The sequence below is a fragment of the Caloenas nicobarica genome, chromosome Z (genome assembly GCF_036013445.1).
Source record: "Caloenas nicobarica isolate bCalNic1 chromosome Z, bCalNic1.hap1, whole genome shotgun sequence".
NCBI lineage: Eukaryota > Metazoa > Chordata > Aves > Columbiformes > Columbidae > Caloenas > Caloenas nicobarica.
Window position 1 is genome coordinate 41,584,657 of NC_088284.1, and position 20,214 is coordinate 41,604,870.

General features: G+C 36.9%; 1 protein-coding gene across 1 annotated transcript in view; it reads left to right on the top strand.

Annotated features, from left to right (window-relative positions):
• The window catches only part of LOC136002330 (solute carrier organic anion transporter family member 4C1-like), a 36,023-nt gene extending 17,470 nt beyond the window's left edge, over positions 1-18,553 (top strand). The window contains exons 5-13 of the mRNA XM_065657256.1: positions 237-358; positions 2,095-2,210; positions 2,511-2,655; positions 5,138-5,333; positions 10,247-10,400; positions 12,928-13,115; positions 15,166-15,230; positions 17,084-17,221; positions 18,429-18,553. Coding sequence (XP_065513328.1) covers positions 237-358; positions 2,095-2,210; positions 2,511-2,655; positions 5,138-5,333; positions 10,247-10,400; positions 12,928-13,115; positions 15,166-15,230; positions 17,084-17,221; positions 18,429-18,553 — 1,249 coding nt within the window. The remainder of the gene's footprint in view (positions 1-236; positions 359-2,094; positions 2,211-2,510; positions 2,656-5,137; positions 5,334-10,246; positions 10,401-12,927; positions 13,116-15,165; positions 15,231-17,083; positions 17,222-18,428) is intronic.
• The last annotated feature ends 1,661 nt before the right edge of the window (positions 18,554-20,214 follow it).

A 20,214-nucleotide genomic window follows, 5' to 3' on the forward strand; every position in this document is an offset into this window, starting at 1 on the left:
TAATGAGTTGAAAGCTATATTGGGTAGAATACAATATTTTTATAATAGAGCTGATGAATGTGCTTTAAACAAGCAAACAACAAATTTAATACATGTAGAAAATAAAACCATGACTATATTAAAAGAGTTTCTGTTAAATCAGTATTAAAAAAAAAAAAAAGCCACCTCACTGACATCTGAAATTGCTGATTTGAATTCACGAATGGTAACCTACTTTTTCCAAATTATTTTTGCAGTACAGAGATAGATCAAGATGACCCGCGTTGGCTTGGAGCATGGTGGATAGCATTTCTTGCATGCTTTTTTGCCATTTGGCTTCTTATAATACCTTTTTCATGCTTTCCGAAACACCTACCAGGTAAATGTTTAACAATAATGGGCTACATTGGAAGAGAGATTTGTTTATGCTTGTGGATTATAGACTGCTGGACTGTCATGTCCAGCCCAGAGGTATGAGCAGGGGGGAGAGGTGACTCAGGTTCATGGGCCCCAGTGGTTGGAAAACAGTACACACAGTACTTAAGGTCTGCAAACAAAAGGCTTTTATTTTGCAGCTTGGCCCAACTGGCAAATGATTTGGCGGCAGAAGGATTTACGTTATTGTAGGTTCAACTGGTAAAAATAAAAAGTGTGCGGCATATGCAAGACGGTAAATCTTATGTTACTGTATTACTTATAAAAAGGGAAGCGAAAAAATAGAAGTATAGGAAAGAAAGAGAGAGAAAGATTTCACCATCCTTATGGCTCTGCTTTATGTGTGATGGAGTTTGCAGTCTCAGATCCAGCGATGTGCGGCGTCCTCCGGTGTCTTGTTCAGTTCATGCGGGGAAACTGGTGGGCGGAGTGGTCCTCAGGATGGTGGGTGGGCGCTGCCAGTGCTTGCACAAGGTGGGCCTTTATAACCCTCTTGGTTGCCGGCTTGCGTAATTTTTGGTCTTTTGTGGAGGTGTTATTGTGAAAGATTGACAAGTCTCGGACCATGTTGAAGGCTCTCAGCTTTTCCCTTTGTGCCATGCTGGGCGTATCAGAAGGTGGAGCTGTGTGCCCTCCAGCACGTCCCCCACCTCCTACTGTCAGCCAGCCGGCCTTTGTCTGTGGCCCCTTAGCTTGTTGTTGGTATGTAGATCACAGTTCACCTTATCACCTTATCCTGAGTGACCCATCTCCTGCTACCTTTGAGGCATGATTCTTTTCAGCCTTTGACAATCTCCCATTTCCTGAGGCTGGAGGAACCAGTTTTGACACAATGTTTGAGACATAATTATTTCCAGTCTCTGACATGGACTGAGTGATTCCTGTTTGATTCTGAGTTAATTGTCTTTGGCTTAAACCTGTCGATAAATACCGTGTTTCCCATATGCTACCTTTAAAGCAAGGCGAATGGACTAGAGGGAGGATCTTGTGTATGTAATGCTGTACAGTAGCACTAGAAACAGGTAAAGCATGGTAACTGATGGTCAAAGTTTGGAAGATCCTTGCAGCTAAGCACCTAGGATTTTATTTAAAGCTGCTGTGTTACCCACCAAGAATCATAAGGAAATTCCATTGACTTAACTCATGCGTTGTTGTCTTTGACTCCATTGTCTTATTGTTTTGGGTGGAATAATAAAGCACAAATCACAGTATTTCAGAGCACCCTTCTAAAAAGAATAATTTTTATGTAATTTCTGTTCAGGCAACTATTATCTAGGAGTCCCTTGGGAATGCATCTAGAGGAACTATGCTTATCTGGAAAGAGAAATGATGGAGAAGAAAGAATTAAGTAGGAAACTAGGGGGAGAATGTGAGGATGATTTAGGAAAAAAAAAAAATGAACGGGCTTCAGGATAGTCTGAAATTCTTAGGATATCCCTGATAATGTCTTACAGCCAAGGCCTTCCAATGGAAGCATGAAGCCTTCAGTCAAATTCCTCTTTCCACAGCAATATATTATTGATCTCTTTATGGATCTGTGCTAATAAAATATACAAGGAGTCTTACAATGTCTGATCTAGTTTTCCCAAGGAAAGGAAACAACTTATTTTGATACTTTTTCTGCCTTCAAGAGCAGCAGTATTCAATGTTTTAATTGTCAATAAATATGTCCATTCGTAGGAACAGCAAAAATACAAGCTGAAAAAATCTCTGAAACTCATAATGATGGAAGTGAGACACTTGTTGAGACCAAGAATATTGGAAAAAGTTTTGAAGACTTTCCTGTGGCTCTCCTGGTAAGAACATCCCGAATTTACTAAAAGTGATATAGTCTGAGAAATTAAATTCTTTTTCAGGTAATACAGAAGTGTTTAGAAAGGTAATTGCTGCTTTATCATGTTGTGAAAGGGAAGTCTCCAGTGCTGTGGATAGTTTAATGCATATTCATTTTGTTGATGCTTAAGATTGTTAAAGCAAGAAAAGCTTATTAGTGAAGTTGCACATTAGAGTATCTACTTTAAAATATAGTGACTTGTAATTTATGTGGTACTACAATGAAATAATTTCCTGACTGTTATGGTAATTTCCCCCCATAGATACTGTTGAAGAATCCAGTGCTTATGACTCTAATATTAGCCAGTTCTTCAGAAAGTTTAGTTGCCACTGGCTTTGCCACTTTTCTACCAAAAATTATAGAAAATCAGTTTGGAAAGACATCAAGTTTTTCAGCGACTCTTGGAGGTAATATGGCTTTTCATTTTTAAATCTTAACTATATTGTGCTGAAAACCGTATTAACATTAAATGGGGAAGCTTATAGAGGCTTCTTGTGTTTGACTGAGCTATTTGTGAATATACTTATGAAATGCAGTTTCCACAACAGAAATAGTATTTTTATATTATTCTTGCCTGCCCTAGGAAAACTACAGTACTTAATTCATCAAGGGTGGAAATCTGCTTGTTGTCTATAGGTTTAGAAGACTTGATACTCATATTCAAAGCAGAGTGAGAATTTTGTGTGCTGTTGAAACTGTAATTTATTCCTTGTTCTTGGTGAAAAACACATAATTTTCCTCATTTAAAATCAGCTGAAGGAGCATTAAGCCTTAGTCCCTGCTAAAGGAAGCAAAAAGGGCAGCCGCAAAAGAGCAGTGCTTACGGCAAGTAAGGGGTTGACTTGACCTTTCCCTTCTTCAATTCCACCATAGTGTTACAGTGAGATAGCTTACAATAACATGACTAATCAGGATATGCTGTAAAACTATTGTGTAACTGCTTCTGTAGTTGGCTTACTGTCACTTATTCCTATTACCCGATGTGCAGAAGTAATAGGTAGAACTGAGGAGGGCTATGAAAAGCTGAGTGTTGGAGAAACAAATAGAAAAATCTGATGGAAGACCTGCACTAGGTAGGGTCACATGACTGACACAATTACTTCTGAAGAACACGAACCAGATCAAGGCAGGTAGGCCAACAGATCTGCAATATGGTAGACTTCATATTTCTGGAACATGTCTTGCTAAATTACTTCAGCTGTATAGTGCTGCAATATAAGCAAATGCTAGTTGAAGTGCTCTTTCCCCAACAGAAATATGTTCGAGGGAGACTTTTGAATGATTTAATTCCCTGGATAGTACTAAATACTACTATCACTGTTCAGACATCATTGCTTCAAACAAAGTATCTGCAAGTTTTACATAAAAATACATTGGAATATACACTCAATTGTTAAAGAGTAATCAGTGAAGTTGAAGACCAAATGTTCCTTTTTTGTCTGTATGAGTTGAAAATATTGATAGTGTTAATCAAATGCCAACCTTATAAAGAAATGCCTGCACTAATGTTGAAAGTTAGCCGTACCTGAACTAATGATGAGCTAGCCAGTCTAGAATCATAGAATGTCCTGCATTGGAAGTGATCCACAAGGATCATTGAGTCCAACTCCTGTCCCTGCATATGACAACCCCACAGTTCACACCATGTGTCTGTGGCGCTTGTCCAGTCTCTTCTTGAACACTGTCAGGCTTGGGGCTGTGACACTGCCCTGGAGAGCCTGTTCCAGTGCTCCACCACCCTCGGGGTGAAGAACCTTTTCCTAATGTCCAACCTAAACCTCCCCTGGCACATCTTCCTGCCATTCCCTCTGGTTCTGTCATTGGTCACCAGAGAGAAGAGATAGCAGAAACCCTTCCTCCTCCCCTTGTGAGGAAGCTGTAGACCGTGATGAGTTCTTCCCTTAGTCTCTTATTTTCCAGACTGAACAAACCAAGTGACATTAGCTGCTCACCACACAGCTTCACCTCTAAACCCTTCACCAACTTTGTAGCCCTCTTCTGGACACTCTCCAGTAGGTTTATATCCTTTTTATCCTGTGGCGCCCAGAACTGCACACAGAGCTCCAGGTGAGGCTGCACCAGTGCAGAGCAGAGCGGGACAATCACCTGCCTCGCCCGGCTGGCAATGCTGTGCTTGATGCACAGTGTTATCAACGACCGTGTTAACTGTTTAAGGGTATCTGTGGCCTGTGCAGTTCTGCCACTGTAGCTGAGCTGTCTTTAAAATTAGCTGTCTCAGGCTGGTGCAAGTTACACTGAGTTCTGTGTTATGTTGTAGATTAGTTATAAAAAATGCTCAGTTGTTTATCTCAAGTCTTAATACTGCAAAGAGGTTAGATTATTATGGACTATATGGACTATGATTGCAAAACTGATCCACTGAGCTAGACTTCTAAAATCTTTTTGTAGATGTCTTATTGTATCTTGTGTTGTCTCTTGTATAATGATTATTTTCTCTTATTTAAAAGTTAATTACACAAATGTATAACATAGAACTTGGACAAGTGAAAAACAAAACAAAAAACAAAGAACCAACAAAACAATGAAACAATGAAAGAGCATTTTCTAGTTTCATGAACTGGAGTTCAGAGATTCCTGGCCAGTATGTATTAATCTTAAGTAACTTAGTTTTGCTGCGTTGAACTATAAATTACACTGTCAAGTTGAACTTCTGGAAAGGCTAAAGATAATGTAAGGATAAATTACTCATGCCAGTATATTCTGGTAGGATGGTTTGATAATGACATCACATTGACTGCATCTTTAGACACAGGTATTTGTTGGTTTTGTTTTGTTTTGTTTTTCCTTAATGTGAAATTGCATTCTAAATTGCTTCACTAATTATATCTTGCATTTTTGTGTAATTGCTGGTGTCTTGTTTTCCTCCAGGGCTTGTATTAATTCCAGCAGCAGCACTAGGCCAAATCATAAGTGGCATCTTGGTTTCCAAATGCAAAATGGATTGCAAAAGCATAATCAAGTTTATGATAGGCACTTGTTCTGTGGCCTTACTGTTAAACACAGTGTTTTTATTTGCTAAATGTGGGAATGAACCGTTCGCAGGTGTCTCTGAAACATATAATGGGTAAATATATTTTAATGCACTTTTGAGTTTGGTATTAATATTTAAAATAGGTAAGCTACATCACAGAATACAAAATATTTTTAAATGGTATATTTTGCCTTGGTTTATGAAACTGAAATGTTTTATGGTACTCTAAAATCTCGTTTTTGGAATCTTTGTAATAATGTCATAGACAAGAAAACATAATGATACATTGCCTGCAAAATGTTTTGAGCAGATTGGTTCTGTTCAACAAAAAAAAATTCCAGCTTCTCTAACAATTCTAGGTGTGGTAGTAACAGTATTGACTACAGCTAATTTTGTATTTCTGTAGAAGTGGCATGTCTTTGGTATCTTATTTTATTAACCGACTCTTGACAATCTGGGCAGTTTGCATGTGGCAGACTCCTTCCAGGCAGGAGCAACAATTTCATGAGGGAGCAATGAGATGCATTGCAACTTAAACTGATTTAATTTTTCTCCCCAGAAAAACAAAGACATTTTAGCATCAGGTTCCAGCACATCCAGCCTCCATTTACAAAGGAGGCTTTCTTTTTTTCCTGATAAAATGGCTTATAGAGGTAGAAATTTAATACAAACAGAGCACAGCTCAGTGACCAAAGATGAAGAATAAGATGGGTGGACTAACATGGTTAACTGAAATATAATTCAAAATATTCTTGGCTAACATGTATAGGAAAGACTTCTCTAAACAATTAGTACTTTTCTTTCCCTTAAACATCATTCTCATTAGGAATGAGAATTTAGTCTATCACTCATTTTTAAGTATTTGTAGTAATTGTAATAGAAATTCTAGGATGAATGTTCTTCCTGTTGATGTGTACAAAGCTTACTCTGGAAACCAGTATGACTGTAGGGGAAAAACATTAAGAAAAGTAAAAATGAAGCAAGATGAAAAAGAGATATCTGCAAGCATAAGCATTCTTTAGAGAATGGATTTCTAGGTCCACTTTTAAAACTTCAACATTGAATATATGTGATCCAATCACCAACACAGGCACTATGTTGTATAAAATGCCCGATCATGCCTTATTAAGGAATTAGTTATAAGTTTATAATGCTTCAATTGTAATACCTTTAAGTAGCATAAGCAGTCTTTAAGAGCAAGAAGAAGGTAGCTAGCTGTGCCAAAACTGTGCTCTCGAGTGGTCAGTTGTTCTGTCATGAATTGCCAGAACCAGAGGCAGCTCCAGCTGTTTGAGGGTCTCCCAAAGAGCCAGGTGCTGTTGTGCAAAATAGCTCTAGTAGGCTGGTAGCTAGGAACTGCTACTTGCTGTTCGAAAAAATCATAAGCAAGAGCAGCATGCCAGGCAAATGGGTAAATAACCTACCAATACTTTTTTTTGTTGTTTTCCCTAAATCTCCCATTTTAGAAAAGGGTTAAGCACCTCTACCTTGTACAAAAGCAGAATCTGTAAGTTATACACTAGTGCATAAAAAGACATTTTAACCTAAGTAGGATGAGGAATAGGATTTTACTGACATAACAGCATGAAGTGCACCATGAAATGCAGAAGATGGGTTGAGGAAGAAATTGGTTTTGTATCCTGTAATGCGCATCCAGTTTGGTAATATTTCTAGGGAAAAACGATAAACATCTAATCAACAGTTAGACTTAAATAATTTCTTCACTTGATATTTACCATGCTTTTTGACTGCATTATAATTAACATATAACAAATAGAAGACTGCAGAAAAATCACATCTTACTCATGGAGGCAACTAAGTGCACAAATGTCACAGAAGATGAAGGCAACTAATTTTCCTGGGTCCTTTAAGGGAAGCATTGACATAAACATAACTTACAAATATTACAATTTTTTTCCCAAAAAATGCAAAGTGACTTGAAAGAAGAACCAGATATCTTTCACGCCTCTCATTTAGGTAAGTGTGAAAACAGTGGAATAGATAACCTTAGCTTAATAGGACAGAGATTCAGAGGGCTTAGAGGCAGCAGTGATTGAAGACAGGCTTCATGTTTTCTAGCAGGGTAGAAATTTCATGCCATGATGCCTTAACCATTCATTTGTATTTCCTTTTCCAGAAGGCATATAAAAGGAATAAACCAAATTTTGTATCCCGCTGACTGGAAAAAAAAAATCCTTAAAGCCCGGCTCTTTGGAAGCTCTTTGAAATTCTTCTGTTATTTGCCTGGCTTTTTATAGCCTATGTTGGGCTGAGCCACACTCCTGCCATGCTGGTCTGGCGAACTTAGGGAGACTTTCACACTCCTAATGAACGCAGGGAGGAACATTTACACCACAAGTCGATCTGCTTAGCCAACATAGCTCTTTCTTTTCTGCATAGCTTTCTTTACATTAGCCCAATAGCCCCAGTTACCATTGATTCTGATTCCAGCTTTACAACATGCTGTATCAATTGACAGTATCTTCAAAGGCTAGTGTTGACATTTGACACTTAAAACATAGCTCTGCTTCAGTGTCTGAAAAAAAAGGCTAGCTGTAAGATTACCGTGGACACCTTAGAACTGTGAAAATTAGGATATGGACGTTGTGGAAAATTTATAGTTACATATTGAGCAAAAGAATTTCTGTGTAGCAATTGAATACTAAAGAGGTTATATAGAAAATAGTATATGAAGCTATCCATATTTCTATACCAGGTCCTATGATAATGAGCAGCTGACAATAGGTACAGCCAAATTGATTTATGTCCTAAGTTAAATGCAGTTAAGTTTTATTTGATAGGTTTGTGTAACTTCAGCAGTTATGTAGTTTAAGTGTTGCTGAAGATCTCTTATCTATAGCAATTTGGAGTTAACCAATCCTGAAGTAACTCACTCTACTTAGTATCCATTATACTCACTATCCATTTTATCTAATTCACTGTTATATGTTGGACCATAGCTTGTTGGACATGTGACCTGCATCAGAATAGTTAGTGGCACTAAGATAGTGCCAGTTCTGAAACTGTTTTCCATGGAGCGATAAGCAACTAAAATAAGTAGTAGCAGCTTTGACACATTTGTAAGCTTGTGAAAGAATAGCCAAGCCTCTAATTCCTGCTTATGCTATTGAGCAAATGCTTCTGAAAGAATAAATTATGAGAGTGCTCTGAGAGTTGAGTTAGAAATTGATACAGATTCATTTTTATGGAGACTTTTTTAAGAAATCCTTCATGGCAAGCAGTCTCTTTCTGTTGAAAAATAGCCTGGAGGTGTAAGGTTGAGAAAAGCTTTTGTAAGTTTAGTACAAGAACCTCGTGAGTTTGAGATCACTTTTGAGTTTGTATGTAAATGAACAAAGTATATAGTTTGTGGTAGCTCTGCTTATAACTAAATTAGGCTATAAGCAGAACTAATGTAGTTTATTTGAAGTGTTTACTAGACTAAGTAATTCTTTTTGCCAAATTCTTTAGCCCAGCGTTTCTTTGAAAGCCTGAACAGAAATGGAGTGACTATTTCTGTAGTTCAGTTCATTCCTACAGATCTCTGACTCCTTTTTTTGTTTTGCTGTGGAAAAAACACCCAACCTGTAGAGCTCTTAAAGACCATTTAATGGCCTCATCTGCTAGGCCTCTTTAGAAAAACGATGTTAGAACAAGAAGGTCCATGTCATAAGAACCTATATACACTAAAGTGTATTTCTTTGTTATTTTAATCTTTGACCATGAATAACTACAGGTTCAGTCTCTCTTTGTAGGTCAGGGAAGAGAGACATTGTCTGCACATGTGAATAAGACAAATGTTGCTACCAATTTGATTAAATACTTCTAGGCCTGGCATGCCTCATAGGGTAACAAGACACTATATGAACAAACCTGTGGTTAGCTCATTTGGCTATGGTGCTTTAAGCCAGAGCAAGCTAGTTTTGAAAAATGAACTAATGTAACTGAATAGGGTTCAGCTGTACTACCACCAAATTAAGTATATATATGTAGTTATGATGTCCCTAATATTCCATGTGCAGTTTGAATTCCGTGTAAGTAACCAGCTAAATTCCTAGATAAATTATTTCTCCTCATAGGATTTGTGACCATCTTAAATTCTCTTGAAGAAATCTGGCTCTTAGGTAATGAATCTGGAACTTTCAGTTTACAGTACAATATTTAAATATTTAAACTGCTGGCAGTGACAGTATCCTGGTTTCAGCTGACTGAATCCTTAACCTGTGAAGCTTCTTTACTTATTAATGCACTACTTTTAGAAAAACAAAGGGTGTTTTTGTTCTCTCCAGTTATATCTTAGGAAGGTCCTCCCACATCCCAAATTTATTTTTGATACTAATAATATAGTGGGACTACTTCGAATACAGCCATACTATGGCTTATACTGGAAGTAAAGACCTAAATTGACAGTACTTACAGTAAGCAAGACTTAAATTCTGTTCTTCATTACTTACTCCCTAAACAGCCAGAGGGAATCCTTTTGGGTGTGATAAGACTGACTGTATGTCATGGCACTCTGCATATCAGTGTTAATAAAAATACAGTGGGTTTCCAACTGGACTTGAATCCAGAACAAGAAGAAAACCATTTAATATGATCCATAGACTAAAGAATACTGAATACTGCTTTTAATCTTGTTGCATTCTTTTTTAAAACTGTAAATTGAACAAATTCAAATGTATAGGTGTGTGGGACAGAGGAAATGGTAGAAGAGTTGGGTTGGGACACAGAATTTCATTATCTCTTTTGTGAATGGAAATTGGAGGAATAGTCTATGGAAGTAACAATAGCGCACACATGCAAATACGGAATAAGTACAGAATAAATGGGAATTTCCTCTAGAATTGTAGCTGCTAGGAATACAGCTTATTTTTAAACAATTTAGTGCACAAATCACCTGAATTGAGTATTTTGAGATTTATTATCCTATAAGTACTGCATTACTTATTTATAAATGTGCTATTTAAAATTACTTTAGTAAAAGCCTATTAACTTTTACCTTTCAGAACAGGCATGCCAAATAACTTAACAGCACCATGCAATGCTAATTGCAGCTGTTTGCGCTCTATGTACTACCCAGTTTGTGGCAGAGATGAAGTCCAGTACTTTTCTCCCTGTTTCGCAGGATGTGCATCACATCTTTTTAACAACTTAAAAAAGGTACTTCATGCTATGAAGATAGTTCACATGGTCTGTTCTGGTTTCCTGCAAAATGCATTTTATATTGAAAGCATTCTTCCACTGGTATGACAGGAAATCACAGTATTTCTGAATCTAAGTTGTAGTCACTACAAGAAAAATTGGTATGGATTGGAAATAACAGGTCTAAGTAGGATGAATGTTGATATGCATCAGAATCCAATACTCTCTGACCAGGTGCTTTTAGGTGCTCCTCTTGTGGAGAGTGTAATGTTCAATATCTAATTTATTTACGTCAGGACAGTTGATGTTACACAGGATTTCTGATTTGGCAAAGTGATACAAAATATACTGAAAACACAATACAAATGTAATTTACGCTTAGGAAAGTACAGCGATTGCAATACACAGTTCAGTCACAGTACTAGTGTGATTCCAATTACCAGTCTCTGACCTGCTCACCATCATGATGCTCAGCCTCTCCAATTGTTGGGAAGGCATATGTGGGTTGAAGGCAGCTTAAACCCATTGCTCTTTGAAATTCTTCTGCTAGTTGCCTGGGTTTTTATAGCCTATGTTGGGCTGAGCCACACTCCTGCCATGCTGGTCTGGCGAACTTAGGGAGACTTTCACACTCCTAAGGAACTCAGGGAGAAACATTTACACCACCAAGTTGATTGGCTCAGCTGACATAGCTGTTTCTTTTCTGCACAGCTTTCTTTGCAATAGCTGTGCTCTCTCACAGTCTGCATTGTTCTGTCAGCTTTATGGGCACATCACCCTTTTCCATTTACTCTGAGCCTTCTTCCATTGTAGGGGTTTATTGTTCAGTCACAGTATATTTTCACACTTGCGTAGGATTTTGTTGCAAATGTTACTTCTACTAAACTTTCTAATGCTGAAATTACATTAAACCTGAATGTACTTCAAAAGAATTGACAATCAGAAAAGTAGAAGTCAGCAACTGCCTTGACATTAAACTCTAGTTCTTATCTAGATCTTAAAGCATAATGGAATGTTTATTATGTGCATGGCAACCTGCTTCTGTGAGTTTCCAAACCTTGAATGTCAATTGCCCTGATGTAGGAATCTTAAGCCTTGAAAGTTGCTGGTTATTATTAAGCCTTCCTAGAGCTGAAAGACTTTCTGTGCTTGTCTCTACTAGTACAACAAACTCTTGAGTAGGGAATTGGAAGGAGTGTAGGAAGATCCTAAAAGCAGGAAAGCTGAACCGGAGGGTGCCTCTGGGGACCAGTGTCAAATGAAAGGAGGTATTATCTAGAAGAAAATGTAGGAGGCTGACTACTTCTTACTGTGAAAACTTCACACTTCACTGTTTGTTTGGTTTTGTTTTTTAATCTGAAAACAAACTTTGGTGGATGTAAATGAAGAACATAAAACTATTCTGTTTGTTTGACCTGCTTACAAAAGCAATCCAACATTGCTTCTGTTTTTTCTTGCTTAAGAGTAGAGCTCACCTCTCTTCCTGATAAGCACAGCCAAATGTAAAAAACCAGCCTGTTTATAGACAAGACTGTCAAGCTAGGTGATCTGGGACATGCTAACATCTCTGAAGAATGTGAACTTTTGCGGTTTCCAGTTTGTTCTACTCCTATTGTAACTAGATATGTGTTATAAGCTTGAAGAATAAGGCTTGAGGTAATAGTGGCACATGTAGATGTGAATCTAAAGAATGAAACTGGTTCAACTAACATTGTTTAGTAGTCAGGAGAGTTAAAGGTTTTTGAAGTGTAACTTTTGAATTGCACAGAAACAGCAGTTTTGGTTAATAAACTAGGTAACAGTTAACCTATTAATGTTAACCTATTTTGGTATTGGAAAAATTACTTTTTGAGGGTCATGTAAGATATCCCCTGCTGTAAGGGAACTGCAGCTTTTGGCTATACTTTGTTCAGAAGTTACACTTTGCAAATGAAACCAGTCTCATACAGGGAAAGAGAAAAGGGACATTTTATCCCTTCCTCCAACCCTTGACACCTTCTGTGGTGTTTATATATTTCCAATTTTTTTTAATATCTGCATATATATAAAGATTTAGTAAATCTTGTTTTTAACACTGTAGCTTGCCATTTCTTAATTGTATACAGTAACCAGCATTACCTTCACTGATTTATAATAAGATTTGAGTGCAAAAATTAGAATTTTACCAACACTCTGTTAGTGGTTTTGCATAATATTATGTACTGCATATGATTGTGCCTGTAACTCTAAAATCTTCTTTAGTTTTTTTTATGCTTGTACTTAAAACCTTGCTTCATACGAAATGGGGACTATCACTGTCTTTTTAGATAACAAAACCAAAAATAGCTTTTGCCCAGGTGACCTGGATTAGTCAAGTTCTGATGAACCAATTTTAAAAACGAGGGTTATAGTGTCATATTTGCAGCAGGAAATGAGCTGTTTGCCATACTGCAGAGTCAGGATTTATTCTTGTGTTCAGTGTGGTGCAGACCCAATGAACATCTACCATATTAGTGTCACTTATATCATTCTTAGAGCTAAATTTTGTTTTATAAATTACTTGTAGACATACCACAACTGTTCCTGTGTTGGGAAACCAAAAAGAGAAACTGGTTCAGAAGACTTTCTCTATCAAGCTGCCCCTGGGAAATGTCCAACACAATGCAAACTTTTATCTTTATTCCTGACCTTCTTCTTTTTTGCTGTTGTTTTTACATTTATGGCTGTTACTCCAACAACTGTGGCCATTCTCAGGTATGTTTTTTGGGCTGAGAAATAGGTAGCATTCTTGTGAAAACTCAGATTGGTGAAGTACTTTGATTTATTTTACTTTGGAATGTGGACTTAAACCAATGTGCGTGGGATTTTGTGTTGTAGTACTTTGTATAGAAAGCAGGCAGTACTCGAAGCAGAGGACAGTCATACACTGTTCACTGTCTCTGTAATAACATTTGGTTAGTAGATACTGTTTGAATCTATTAAAAAAAAGTCTGTCTTACTTGTAGCAAAATCCCTCTTTAATGGGAGCGTTCCTGACTTTTAGTCAGAGCAAGAAGGAATAGAAGTGCCATGTGCTTGGATGAAGAAAATATTCAAGTAGCCTGTGTATCAGTAGTGGCAGGATTTCAAATTGTACCAAGAAAATATTAAAATAGCTATCAGTTTTGTGTTATCAACCTTTGATTCCTGTCTCAGTTCAGAGTTCTGACTTGCAAAATCGTAGTCTGTCAAGAACTGTAGACTACCTTTCGTATGATATTGACATTGTATGTATGGTAGTCATTAATATAAAATGTGACAGGATGTATGTGTCTAACCAGTGGTTTGACTGTCTTTCATACTCATGAAAGCCAGATAATTTTTTGTTTTTTAAACGTTGTCCTCATTCTGAAAGTAGAGCTGTTACACTTTATGTTGACATCTGACTTGTACCTCTAATACTTCTGGAGAGAAAAAGTTCATGGTGCATAGTTATACATGCGCCGTACACATGATGCTTTGGGAGGGTGTGGTCAGATGCTTTTTTTCCAACTTTTCAGGCAGGGAGTTGAGGAGGGAAATGATACACTGCAGCAGTGCTTTGTAGGAGCCTCCTGTTCAGAATTCATGCAAATCTGGAATTAACACCTTGTCACAATAGTGTGGGGGCAGAATAATGCTGGAATGGTGCATTATCTTGAAAACTAAGCTGATACAGTTTTATGTAGATCTAAGCAATAACCTCTGGAATTTTGAATTATTGTATACTTCAAGTGAAATGGTTAAACAGTTTTTATGGAAGAGAGCACTGCAGAGCACTTTAAATCTGCAAAAACTCATTTAAATAGCTGAATGCGAGGTAAATTACTACAGTATATTCTGTTATCTTTTCAGTGGACCTGTTTTGTGCAGCTTTAGCTGTAAATCCATGTGTTCATGACAGTGTTCTAGTGCTAGAAATAACCGCCCACTCTATGCAAAACGCTTTCTCCTTCATCTACTCATCTTCATGGGTAGGGGGATCCTAACAGTGACTGCTGATAGCTGCTAAGCTTGGATGTTGTTCTGTGGCTAATCCTTATACATACTCCAGAATGAGGGAATAAGTCTTGAGTATCATTTGGTTTTTAGCACTGACAGTGTTTCAATGATACAGGTTGTTTAAAAAAACAGTGCTGAAACTAACCTGTATAAATTAAGTAAATTAGGTTGTATTTAATCTTTATGGTAGTATCTTTAGGACACTGTCAGAATAAAGTGTTTGCTGGAGAAATATCTGAAAGAAATGGGTAGGCACTAAGGGGGAGTAAATTCTGCTAGTTATTAAATCAATATATTTATTTGTATAGAACAGGCCAACACTGATAAATTGTAAGGTCAGGTGACTATATAAAAAAATTATGGGAAATAAAACACCTGTGCTTTGCTGAAGCCTAGTCTCAATTAATGTATTGCTGCTTTAGGAATAGTAGCTCAGGATTGCATCGTAGTGCTGTCCTTAATTCCTTGGTTGGTCTGTGGGGAAAAAATGTTCAACAGTATATCAGGGTGCTGCTGGTAAGCTAGCTTTTTATTTATATTGTTCTGTTAAATGAGTTCAATCTAAAATTCCTTGATGAGCTATAGGAGTCGCTTCCATCTTTTGTTAAAACTCCTCTTGAAGTTTTTTGTTACGTGTTCTGCACATGAGACTTCTAAAACCCTCTGCAATTAGAGAGGTTGAAAGAGTATATTACGACAAAGCATATTTACTGAGGGACAAAGCAGAGAAACAGAACAGTTAACACTTGTTTACTGAGTCTTAAACTGCAAATCTTGTTTACAGGTGTGTGCCAGATAAACAGCGCTCATTTGCTCTTGGAGTACAGTCAGTGTTTCTGCGACTACTGGGTATGACTTTGTTGAAGCATTTGCCTCTGAATAATCTGCTTATTTGATGTTTTCATACACTTAAAAATAATGCATTAAAAATCTTTCAGAGAAGCTTGAAGCAGTCTGTATTTGACTTATAGAATACACTTGTTATAAGGCAGATGCCACTGAGATTCAAATTCCTCTTTAAATTGGGCATGCTTGCTTGTTTTTGCCTTTCTTGTTCTTATTGGTATGAGCAAAATAGAGGTAACTGTCATTCTTTCAGCAAAAGTCACCTGCTGTCACTTCCCCTAGAAGCAAGCCTATTCTGAAAGCTGAGATAAGAAAAAGTGATGTAATAGAAAACTGCTTCATGTAGTTGACATCTCAAGTTCCAGAAGTTAAAAGAAAGTGACACAGTCCCATGCAGTTGTATCCTTACTGGCCATGCCAGTACTTTTTAAAGTGGATAGGTGGAGTCTTCCCTTTTTTCTCTTCCCTTTCAATTCCTTTGACTAATTTTAGTCTTTATAGAAGTTGTAGATACTTTTACACTCTTAGTTACTGGGTTTTATGTGAGAAATCTACTTAAATTCTAAATCTAAGCAACTCCAGGATCTCAGTAAGACAAGTGAATCACCTTAAACAAAACATAAAGCTACATGTAGGTGTTCTCTGAACCACTCATTTGAATTTTCTCAGGCATATTTTAAACTGTTGTTTTAGTCTTCAACACTTTTTAAATGGCATATGTAATTCAAGACTGGGTCGAGGCTCAGTTACTGTTTAGATTTTTATGTCAGTATTCAGTACAGTTGCCATTCTGTACCACTTGAGATCAAATATCTAGCAGCTTGAGTTCTGCTTTGTACCTGTTGAAACTCCAATTAATCTAAGTCATTCTACCAATAAAGTATAACAAGAGTAAACTGCACAGGTAGAAATTAACTGGGAGGTGATGTTAAGTGTTGTATGAGGGCTTCCCTGTTCCATTTTACTCAAAGGTAGGATACCTACTGCACAGTTTTAACTCTTGACTTCACTGCAGAGCATAAGATATAACTTGTTGCGTTGCCTGTACTGACCATGACATAAGGGGGCAGCATCTAGCAGCATCAATACTAACAAGATATCTATGTTGTAGACTTGAGTAATCACACAGGGACTCTGGACAGAAGAGCTGTAGTGAGGACAGCTGCTTGTTAGCTCAAGAACAGTTTAGGCCTTAGGTAGATGTGTAATGATATACCTGGAATGTTTATTATAAAATTGGCTATACGTGGCTGCAAAACACTTATGCTTCATAAAGGGCCGTTGTAACAAAAATCACACAAATCTAATAAATTCTAGGCAGGAATAATTTTAAATGCTACTCATTTTATGTGAAATTTTTCCTAGAAGCTTGACTACATCTGAAGGATGAAATGTATAATTGAACATATTAACATATATTTTGGTTTTGTGCATTTGTACCAGGTTAGTGTATGTGATCTGAGGAAAGGGACTTTTGTTTCAGTTAAAATCCTGTTTCCTGGATTAGCTGATTTCTCACCCCTTCTCCCTCCTAATTTTAATAACACTTTTCCAAGTAGAACTGAGGAAGTTACAAGAAGCTCAAGTCTTTGAACAAACTTCTTGCTTAATAAAGTGAAAGCTATGTAAAGAACTAACTGACACTCTATGTATCCTACCTATTAATTGAGAGCAATGGAAGAGGCACACTTGCTATGTAATATGAGCCCTATGACTTTGATTTAAAATGCTAAGTTTAGTGTGTGGCTCTCCAATTTTATCTTCCCCACCAGCTTGGCATTTCATTGTATACAGCAAGATGAGGTAAGACTATTCCAAGTAACTCAAACATTCTGACATATTACTGTGTTTTTTAGGTACTATTCCTGGACCAATTTTATTTGGTGTTGCTATAGACAACAGCTGTACTCTGTGGGATATTAATGAATGTAAAGTTAAAGGAGCCTGTTTGGTTTATGACAATGAAAGAATGGCTTATCTGCTGATGGGCATAAGTAAGTGACTACTTCTTGTTAAGTACATATACAAGGTAATAGATGTACTGACCTTGACTGCCATATGGGAATTATTTTACAATAGAACATTACATTTTTATTTTTTAGCAGTAGTCATTTTTTAAAAACAAAACAAAACCAAAACAATGACAAAAATAAACCAACACACACACAAAAACCAAACCAAACCAAAACCAACAAAAAACCCCAACTTTTTTTCATAAATAGTAAATATCATGGAAGGAGCAAGGCCACATTAAATGGCTCTTAAAAATTACCTAGAAAACATTTTTTTTTTTTTTTTTTTTTAGTAACATTAATACAAACCAGTTTTCCTTTTCGGTCTTTCTTCGTTGTCACACTGGACATTATCATACTGAATTTTAAGGGATTGGCACACATTTCAGTCTTGTCTGGCTTGGTCGTTTGGCAGCTTAAGATCTGAAGAGCTTTCTTCCTCTTGTCATATTTCAGTTCTTTTCCCTAAATTAATATTAAGAGATGGAAAATCTTTTTGAACTTTAGTCAAAAGTCGTTTAATGATTTTTTCCCTTCAGATGTGTGAGGTATGTATGTCTGGGGAAGGGAAGGCAGGCTAAGCTTGAATCTGTGGTAACTGCTATTGTCCTGTCTTTTAGCAACCGTGATATAGTGCATAAACTGAACTGCTAACATCTAATCTTGAAATTAAAAAAGCAAGAGTCACGACTTCAGGTTTCACTACTTCTCAGGCATATTTGTCATGAAATACAATCCCTCCTCTTTTCCCCCTCTCCTTGTCCCGCCAAGTTGCACAAACACCACTAGGTACCAGTGATGAGTAAATGGAACAACTTTTTAAGGTAGTTGAGTACAGGTTTGTACTTGGAGTTTTAGTGTGTGGCAAAGAGGATGCATTGAACAGTACTGAAACAAGAAATAAGGAAGACTTGCACTTCAGACTAGAATGGGGTGAAGAAATACTGAATGGAAGTAATGGCAGTAGCTGCTGCAAGCAAGAACTGGCAGGCAGCTAGGGGGTCGGAAGTCAACTGGAATACTGCCTTTACCTGCTCTTTGCAGTTCATGTAAAATACATTGAAGTTCACAGCATCCATTTAAAGTCTTACAGTGTAATTCAGTATGTTAAACTTTATAAATGGCTGAAAAACTCTTGTCTACTGTTGAACATGACTGCAACAAGGACTCTTCTATTCTTTGCATTCAGGTACTGCTTGCAAAATCATCACAATCATCTTTATCGTCATGGCAGCATGTTTGTATAAGCCTCCACCAGCAACTGTAGCCCTGTCACAAAAGGATTCAGAAATGGTGTCTGCTGTACACACATAAATAATCAGCAAATTGGGGGGTTTTCAAAAGAAGCCTATAAGAATAAGCACCATGCTTGTACCAAAGTTCTTGTACACCATTATCTGGATATAAAAGATCATAATCAATTTTTGAACAACTTAAAATATTTGACTTGTAGTGTTCTCTGACTTCCTAAACATACATTTTAATATTCTATTTGTATATTCAAAAAAGTGACACTTAAATTTGCAGTCTAATTTTTAATGTGTAGTTTATAACTCAAATGAAACAGGGTGGAATCCTCTGATACAAACAAAAAACTGAACTGGGCTGACTGTGAGCCCCATTTCCCCTTGCCTATAAAGTAATACTTAAGTGAGACTGCAGTGGAAGAAAACAAGTAACCTGATACATTAAGGGGAACTGTGGATGTTTAACATGAACTTCAATGTGCACATAATCTGGGATAGTACCTTTGGGGATTTTGACTGTAGATACACTTGGGAATGTGCAAGTATAGACATCTTTTAAAAATATTTTACATGTTATCTTAATGGTGTAAGTTCACTTTTTAGCATTTGTAGAAAAATGTGAATAATTATTACAGGATAGCTGGGTTTGTAACAGCAAAATACTTGTTAATTTAAGTGCCTGAGTTTCTATCTGCAATATATACAGAAAGTTGCTCTCAAGCTGCTTTCTTTAAGCATTGTTAATATTTTTCTATAAAATTTGAAAATAAAACCTATTTTCTTACTGCTTCTGTGTATGCTATGTCATTTCTAACTGACTGAATTCTAGACTTCTGAACTCCAAGAAGCTGAAATATAGCGAAGAATATGTATGCAAGCATCAAAAGTAGGAAGACATAGCTTTAATTATTCCTTTTAACTTAAACATTGTATGCTATTAAACCGTATTTATATAGCACAATGAATGTAGTGTACAAATTAGTCACTCTTACCAGATACTAAACTATATTGCCTGCTACTGAAATATTATTCAATGTTGACTGGAAATTTTTAGGGAGCAAGATGTCCTCTGCACTTGCTTTACTTTGTTAATGTAAACTTTCTGTTGCACTGACTATGCATGGCACTCTTAAGTAGCCATGTATACCCTTTTCATCTGGTTACATGAACTATACTCATTGACTCTACCAAAATTTTAAAACAAGTGTTGCAGCAAAGTATTATGGCGTATGTATTATGTTTCCTCTAATTTTTTAAATGCAGCTGTTTAAGTAGAGGTTAAGTATACAACTCAGGAAGAGGATCCTCTGTAACCATTTAGAAAGAACTAGTCAGGAAATAAAGCAAAATAGACTACACTGCCTGAAAGCACAAGACTTAATGGATTTTGAGGCACAGGAGGAAGGGGGCAGAACACAACTGAATTTACACTGGCTCAATTTAGTTGAATGTCTCCTGGTAATGCAGTTTCCTGATAAATGGGCTCATAGCAGGATGAGTGACTCCGGTTAAAAACTAAATACTAATCTTCCATAAAGTTTGGAAATACGGCCTAAAACTTTGAATTCAGTTTGCAATATGGTTTGTGTGTGGTATAGCAAATCAGTTAATCATTGTACTGACGTGCCATATGGTAGCTAAACTGCTAAACTTGCTTCTCTTGTTCTGTCTCAGACTGTGAGATTATAGTTTATGGTTTCTCCTCCTTAATGTGATTGCAGAGATTAC